Raw genomic sequence first — 8,739 nt, 5'->3', positions numbered from 1 at the left:
AAAAAAAAAAAAGGAGAAAAAGGTAGATTACTCTGTCTAATGTTGTTGTCCAAACCTTGGAAAGTGATGATTTCAAACACTGGTACTGGGAACGACAAAGCAGAGAAAAAACAGTTGCCTGGGTATCCTGAGTATTTTGCAGCATAACACACAATACATCGATAGAGGAAAAGAAATAAATCATAAAAGGTTTTTCTAGAAAGATAACCAGAGAAACAATATTTTAAATATTAAATATTAGATAGGTATTTTACATGAGAAAGCTTTGTTAAAATTGAAGCCTATTGGAGGATATAGTACATTTTGGAAAAGTATATCCCAATATGAAATATCAATTATTTAGCAAGTTTAAAATACAACAGAGAAATTACAATTATATAAAAGAGTGTATTTTTTTTAGGGTATAAAAATAATTGGTCTCAAGTGTCTTTCTCACTACAATGAAATTAGATGATTTCATTAATGAGGCAATTGGCTTCCTTCAGTGTAACAACTAGCTTATCTTCCTCCAGATATTTTGTTGAATGGAAAAGCAGAATTGAGTTTTGATAAAATTCACTCACCTTGTTTTTATTAGCACCCTTGGCCAAAACTATACATTCATTTCACACATGTATAACATGGATATTTATAATATTGGTTTGAGTATTTTTAGTTTTTCAGAGTTTCATTTTGCAAAAGGTTACATGCTCTCATTTGTACCCCTAAGAAAAATTGAATTATTTTTTATATTTAAACATGTATTGAATCCTCCTGTTTCACTGAGTGAAAATGAAATTAACTATTCATAAGAACCAGGCCCAAGCAATTACCAGTGTGAAAAGCTGAGATCTGTTTCTCTGTGTATAATCTTAGGTGAATCATGGCACAGTTTGGTCAGATGCCGTGAGAGTCTGGGATGATGGGAATATTTATTTAGCAGGTCAGATCTTCATTAGACATTATTTTCAGTCACTATCCGTTTGGATCCAAATCAAGCTTCACTCTCAAAAGTAAATAAATCCCAAATATGGAGTGTAACAAGTATTTGCAGCAACACATTTTTGAAACATTTGTTTTCCTACCAGGTGAAGTACTGGAGAAGACTGAGGAGCGACTTGTTTATGGGATAGAGTACAACAGCACCCTTTTGGAGTGCACCCCTAGGACCTTACAAGCAAAAGTAATCTGGCTTGTCCAGAGAGCACATGAAACTAAGAAGGAGGAGGTAAATATTCTTCTATACTAACTTTTTTTTTTTTTTTCAATAAAAGAGCCTGCTGTTAGGAATATTACATCTCCACTGAAAGGCCTGTCAACAGTTGCTGAAACGTGTGTGTGTCAGGGAAAAATCATTATGTTCATCTGGTCTCTTGAATTAATAGACCTGAGAATTTCATCTGGTGTTTGCATTCAGCGTCTTGAATGCAGATGTTAGAAATTTAGTGAAGATCTTAAGATCTCAAAACAAAAGAGAATCCACCACTTTTCTTGGTATGTTATTGCAGGGGTGAAATGTGAACATATTCCTCCCAATGTTAATCTAGCTTAACATCCATTCATTCCTGCTGTCCCATCTGTGGCATTACAGAATCTTCTGCAAATGAGTGTTGGTGGATTCTCTGCCTCTTTTACATATATTTTCCTATTATGAAAATGCTCCATAAGTGTTATTATATTTATTCCTCAATACCTCTCTAAGACACATCATTGTATCTATCCCCATTTAGTATGTGGAAGAACGTAGGCCTCAGACTACCAAAGCATAAGAATGGTTGCCTTACTGCCCAGCAGCTAGGCTCTTCTGCAAGTGGGAAACCCAGGCTTAGCCATAGACATCTGCAGATCTCTGCAATGGGACTGCTCTGATAGAAAATATGGATATTTATGATAAAGATATCTACCTAGGAGCTAGTCTATGCAGGCTGCCTTTGAAGTCAGACTAGATGGTGTTGCAGTTATAGCCAGCGTTATCACCTTTTGGTCAGGTAAAAAGTTACTAGCAAGCCACTGAATATAAAAATATACAGGGATTCCACACCCTGCTTTAAATACCCTAATCTAAGCCAAATGAATATCATCCCTACTTCTGGCACATTTTTTTTGCCCAAAGTTTTGTCCAAGTCCCTAATCTCTGCATGGTTTTTCACACTTGGTGATTTCTCATGTATTTAGCTGGAAGATCCCTATTTAACCATAAGCATTCTTACAACAGAACTATTAATCAGGTCTTTCACAAAAAGTGATACTGTGAGGTGGTGAGGATGTCTTGTATACACATCCTTTTAGATCCACTAGACAATGGATACCATAAGTGTAAATTTGAACAGACTCTAATCTTCTATTACTAGAATAAATTTGTTTTAATGTTTTCACCTGAAAGTTAGTTCCATTTAACCTGAATGACTACATGGTCATTAGAAAAAGACAAATAAAAGCAGAGAGTAGTAGAATGGTAGAATCACAGTCACAGAATGGTTTGGGTTGGAAGGGACCTCTAGGGATTGTTTAGTCCAAACACCCTGACATAGGCAGGGACATCTTCCGCTAGACCAGGTTGCTCAAAGCACTATCCAACCTCACCTTGAACACTTCCAGGCAAAGTGCATCCATAGCCTCTCTGGACAACATGTGCCAATGTCTCACTACCCTCACAGTAAAAAAAAATGTTTTCTTTTGGTTTTTTTCCAATCTAAATTTACCCTCCTTCAGTTTAAAACCATTGCCCCTGTCCTGTTACAGGGCCTGGTAAAAAGTCCCCAACTTTCTGAAAGTACTGAAAGGTCACAACAAGGGTTCCCCACAGTCTCCTCCTCCAGGATGAACTACCCCCAGTTGTCTCAGTCTTTCTTCACAGCAGAGGTGCTCCATTCCTCTGTTCATTTTTGTGACTCTCCTTCAGTCCTACTTTAACAGGTCCATCTCTGTCTTGTACTGGGAACCCCAGAACTGGACACAGTATTGTTGTTATGCAGCCCAGGATACAGTTGGTTTTCTGGGCTCCAAGTGGACCTGGCCAGCTCTCATCCAATTTCTCATCCCCCAGAACCCCAAGTCCTTCTCTTTGGGCCTGCTCTTGATCCCTTCATCACCCAGTACTTCTGCTTAAATTCATTATCTTATTGTTAAATAGAGAGCTGAGGATATTATTCTCCTGGACACTTCTGCTCCTGGATTAGGCAGCTCAGCGCTCCCTAATTACCATCATCTGAGAAATCCTCACAGTCAACAATCCAGCCCTCAGGAGCTGTAGGGGGAACTTAAACACCAGACTCAGAATAGAGGCTTTAATATCACAGTGGTCCAAACATGCCAGTGTATAAGAGAATTCACAGCAACATTTATCACAGATCAGCTGGCAAATGCCCATTTGTTTCCTATCCAGTAGATTATTTGTATGCTTCTGACTTATTTCCCTCTGTGATTTAGCCACAGGTGACTAAGACATGCTGGGAAAACAGGATACTGTCTGCTCCCCTATACATTCTTCCATGCAGTCCAGATTCTTTAGACTGCTTTCCTTTCACAGCTCAATCTCTTAATTACTTCAAGTAAATATTTTTGTTATAAGAAAGCCCTGTGAATGTAAGTTTTGTGGATCTCTAATCTTCCTCTCAAAATTTAATGTGAAATTCATGAAAGTATAGTTCAAAAATAACTGCACTGGTTTATTGTAGTAGCAAAGGCCCATGCTCTATAATTGCATCAATTTTTATTGTTTTTATTCAGGTGAAGACAGATGATAGAATAATCAAAATGGACCTTGGACTTTTATTCCTGAAGCTCCATCGTCTGGATGCAGGGACTTACTTTTGCCAGACAGTGGAACACAGCATTGTTCACACTGTCAGGAAAATCACCCTGGAAATAGTTGAGGAAGAACGTGTAGATGAAATGTTTAATAAAGACTATGAGGAGGAGATGCCTCACAAAATGCCATGCCCAATGCAGAGCAGTATACCTCAGGCACCAAAGCCATGGTACAAGGAATTTCTTCAGCTAATAGGTTACAGCAACTTCCAGAGGGTGGAAGAATACTGTGAAAAAGTGTGGTGTACTGATAAGAAGAGAAAAAAGCTGAAAATGTCTCCATCCAAGTGGAAATATGCCAACCCTCAGGAGAAGAAGGCAAGGATCAGACCAGAGCATTACCGGTTGCCCAGGAACATAGCTGACTCTTGATGGACAAAATCCATCCACTGTTTCTGAGCAAAAGGACTTAGTCAAGAGGGAGAAATCAGTCTTGATTTGAGTAAATTACACAGGTTTATATATATAAAATATTGGGACTGAAAAAAAAAATGCTATGGTAAGTTATACTGTACACATGATGACTGTTTAGAAGCATTTTAAAGAAAATCTTCTCGGCTGTTTGGTTCTAAGTCAATGCATTAGGGAGGACGTGACAATCTTCAGATTTTGAGTGCTTGAATCAGTCTCCTGTGTGGACTGTGCTTGTGCTGTATATTGTTGCACATGATGGCATATTTAACAAATTTGAATAGCTAAGCATTCACAAATGAATGAAAAGTATAACACATTTCTTTGTTTCACAAATTTCTCATGCTTCTAAAAGTGGCACGTCTTAAGATCTTTCCTTTTGATTGTGACCTGTCTGAGTTTATCACTGAGAACAATGAGTTATGTTAATACAGTGTACTGCTATTTCTAAAGGTAATGAAGGGAAATCCTATTTACTTCCCACCATTTTTTTTTTCGTATCAATCATTTATGGAGTGCAATGTGGTCTCACAGCTAAATAATATTGCCTAGTAACTTGATGCAAGTCAAATGCATGCTGAGAACACAGGCAGAATGAAATTCATCAATTTATCTACACAAGAAGTTGAAATAATGGTTTAGATAGAAAACGAGTCCATCTTGTGTCTAGTACCTTGCATTAGTGATGACACGAATTAAGGGATCGCCCTCTTGTGGCGAAAAAAAGGCAAAACCTGATACTAAAACTCATTTTCTGAAGAAATGTGTATAAGCAGAAAAGTATTACCGAGATCCACAGCTGGTTTGTTTTCAGCAGACACTTTTAGTCTCCATGTGCTAAGCTCACAGATTTAGAAGGCAGTGTTGGAATTCATTTATACTGGAAAGGCAGCGTTTAAAGTAAGTGACGCTTTATGCTGTTAACATGCTTTTGGAGTAAAACGCAGTCATTAAAATTTGGGATGTAGATTAAAAATAAGAATAGCATTATGAAGCTGTGTTTCTACAGTTTCAGGACCTATTCCAGGTAAATCTTTTTCTGATATGTGATCTCTGGTCTACAGGGTTGCTTTGCTTTGCTGCTCTTGTGAGTGATACCAGGGGATACCAGGAGAGATCAAAAGAACTAAGTTGCTTACAACCTAGGCCTTTCAAGATTTACTATAAAGAAAAAAAAAAAGGAAAGAAAGAAAAAATAAGAAAGAAAGAAATCTTTCTTTAAGTACAAAAAAACAGATAACAGGTGCAGCAAATGCAGGAAAACTAATATTTCACTCTCTGAGAAATTTGATATTACAATATGAAATGTATATTGGATTTTTTTAATTGAAAATTTAAAAAAAAAAAAAGAAAGATAGGGAAGTTATAAACACAAATGACTCACGAATTAATTAATTCCTAAACTGAGAACATGATGCGAGTAATGGAAATTGCCAAGTAGATACAGATTTTTATGCCATCAAGAAAATATACAAGCGATTCATCAGCTCCAAAAAGCTTCAACTTCTAATTCAGAAACAGTGGAAATTAACAGCCTGGATAACAGAGATTCGTGGTTTGCTGTGTTAACAAATGCAGCAATCAGTGCTAACCTAGTGTTGTTTTCCAAACAGGGTGTTTGTGAGAGGAGTTCACAGCTGCTGTCAGGACCAGGGAGCTTTGCTGTGCTCCTCTGGGAGTAGAGACTGTCCCAGTGCTTGAAAAGAGCCCATGGGCACACTGTCAGCAACTGGGGAATAAGGAAAACAGTGTTATCACCTTGTGTGGGTGTAGCAGCGTTAAATCTTTCCATCAGCCTGTTAAGAAAAATCAGTTGGTCTGAGAGTTTGCACTTCATTTGTCTATGAGATGGGACCAGACACATCCTTGCATGAATTCATGCAGTTGCTAACTTTGATCTGATAGAGGAGACTGGGTAAATTCAGTTTTCTGGGACAGTTTAATGGAACTTAGTTGCAGTTAGGATCCTGTGTTTGTTTACAGCTGTATGGAAAGTGCTGTCTCTGAAGGCTGTGGCAGGGAACTTATCCTGGATTTATACTTAATCATCACTAACATCCTTGATAGAAAAAACATCATCTTAAAACACTACCAAAACCTTTTTCTGATGAATTATGGAATCCATTTCTTTTAAACAACAGTGGGAGTTATTTTTTTTTACTTTATGCTTAATTTGCAAGTATCTAGTGCAAATGTATCATAAATGAACTGTTAGAAAATAATGACAGCATCCCAGCCCCATGGAACAAATATAATTTTTTGTCTCATTCTCTGAGATTTCAGGTGGAAACTGTGATATGGACATCAGGATTTAATATGAAAGTGTATTTTTAGCTCCCCATCCCTTTAGTGGTTACATACGGAAAATTGCATTACACCTTTATTTACCTCTTAAAATTCAAATTTTTAGCTTACACCTAGTTCGTTTCATGGTTGCAATGCCTGTGAGAATTCAGAACTACAAGGTCTTGTTCAAAGAGTGCTCTGACACCTATAGAAGAAGAGAAAGAATGACAATGTATTTTGGAAGGATATGCACAAATGTGCTCGTACACAATGTTATTTAAAATGCTTCTTTGTATATTTGGGGGGCATTGTCTGCTTCTTTTCATTATGAGTTTGATGTATTTTGTATGTGCATGAGGTGGTCAAATTATAAATATAATTAAGAACCGTTTTTGGCTGAAATAATCTCTATTATTTCTTAGTATATATTTTCCCTAGACAGTATGATTATATGCAGGTCACACAGGGTTATTTACAGATGTCTTTCACCACGTATTTCCTGAGCGGAGAACACAGATCAGGACAGAAGGATCTTCATATAGAGTTACCAAGTGGGAAACTGTGGCTCAGGGTAACAAGTAGATTAAGTCTATTAATGTCAGGTAGATTTTGGGAACTATGATTAGAGTATTATCTGCTGCATGAATGCATTTTAAAAGTGGAACACGGTCGCCTAAACCCAGAAGATTCCAGCTGTTGGAAATTGATTGAGAAACAACAATTTGGATAAAGCTTTGGACTCCACCCTGTTTCGTGAGGAGGGAAAAGCCAGATCGCTTGGACTAAACACTTTCTTTGCTTTGCTCTTGCTCTTTTGTTGGCAAGGAGATTATTGTCACCTTGTGCAAACTATTGGGCTCTCCCATTCTGTTGGGACATCAAGGCAGCAGAGTGCTAACCTGCTGTAAAATTCTTCGCTTATATATCTCAAAATAGGCTTTTATGATACAAACCACTGTTTTGTAGCATGAAACAGATCTCTTTAGGCAGGTAAGAGAGAAAATAATTGCCCTACACCCAGCTACCTGCATAGTAAAGTTAGCAGTCATGTTTGAAGAAATGCTTGAATTAACATAATTTTCAAAATTATAGAGTTATTGAATTTCTCTTATTCTTTAATTTTCTTTTAAGTGGAGGGGGAGGCAGTGTTGGGGAAATCAATTTTCTTTTCCTCTAAAAGGTAGACAGTCAGTTTCCCTTTTTAAAAAGTCCAGTAATCTCCTTAGTCTACCTTGGAGCAATGAGGTTGGAGTTATTTATGCAACTTATGTCTCCGGCTCCAGAAGGCACAAATGCCTCTGAAAGCTGTGCTGTCCAGATAAGAAGCCCTGAAAGTGAGCTTTTCTACATCTGTGACCTAGCAGGATGCTTGCAATTCCTATCAGCCTTGGAATCCTGTTCACTTCACCAAATTGCTGTTTTTAATGGAAAATTCATGCCCAGTTAACATGCGTATTTATCATAAATGGAGCCATGATGGGCAAGTCTTGCCTTTGGGTAGTATTTATTTTTTATTTTAGCAATGAGTGGTTTTGGGCTTTTTTTAATTTTAATTTTTTGAGGAAATAAGTTATCTGACTAGCACTGTAAACAGAAAGGTGGCAGAGCTAGCAATGTCAAGTAAAGCTACCGGTCACTATGAGTTAATCAACTTTCTACAGTGATGCACACATTGAAGAACAAATTTACCAAAAGTCAACCTAATCCAACGCTGTAATCTCATTTCACAGAATGGTTTTGCTCCTTTGAGATTTGCCTCTCATGTAATGTTGAGCCAGGAAATATTTTGTTAAGCATTTGTGCACATGTGCTCATAATTTGCTGAAGTGAGAGGTACGGGACAGAGCACAGTTGAATGTAGTTGAAGCACAGGAGCCTTATCTATCTAATTCCTAGATTTCCTGAGGTTCTTATCCCTATCTAAAAAGAGAAGATTTAATTGCAGGAGAAGAAGCCTTGATCCATGAATGGTTTGGTGAGTCACGAATCCTATTTCAGAACTGAAATCTGTAGACTAAAGAGCCATTGTGACTAACTTGTTTCAGGAAATTACCCCAAGGGCAGACAACACACAGAAAACTCCTTTGAAACAAAACATCTCTTTACTTGCAATGTCTGTTAATTCAACAGCAGAATTTCATAGAATAGAATCATAGAATAGATTGGGTTGGAAAAGACCTCCAAGATCATCAAGTCCAACCCCTAATCCAACTCCAATTACTATATCATGGCACTAAGGGCCACATCCAATCT

At 37.5% G+C, this 8,739-nt stretch overlaps 1 protein-coding gene across 1 annotated transcript in view; it reads left to right on the top strand.

Annotated features, from left to right (window-relative positions):
- Nucleotides 1-5,372, top strand: part of SEMA3E (semaphorin 3E) — a 136,056-nt gene extending 130,684 nt beyond the window's left edge. The window contains exons 16-17 of the mRNA XM_027883659.1: nucleotides 1,068-1,207; nucleotides 3,709-5,372. Of these exons, the coding sequence (XP_027739460.1) occupies nucleotides 1,068-1,207; nucleotides 3,709-4,161 (593 nt within the window). The 3' untranslated portion in view covers nucleotides 4,162-5,372. The remainder of the gene's footprint in view (nucleotides 1-1,067; nucleotides 1,208-3,708) is intronic.
- Nucleotides 5,373-8,739: the final 3,367 nt, after the last annotated feature.

This window comes from Empidonax traillii, unplaced genomic scaffold, assembly GCF_003031625.1.
Source record: "Empidonax traillii isolate 1590-97213 ecotype Southwest subspecies unplaced genomic scaffold, ASM303162v1 scaffold131:size1687323, whole genome shotgun sequence".
Lineage (NCBI taxonomy): Eukaryota > Metazoa > Chordata > Aves > Passeriformes > Tyrannidae > Empidonax > Empidonax traillii.
Note: the sequence above shows the minus strand (reverse complement) of the source record. Positions and strands in the feature narration are given on the sequence as shown.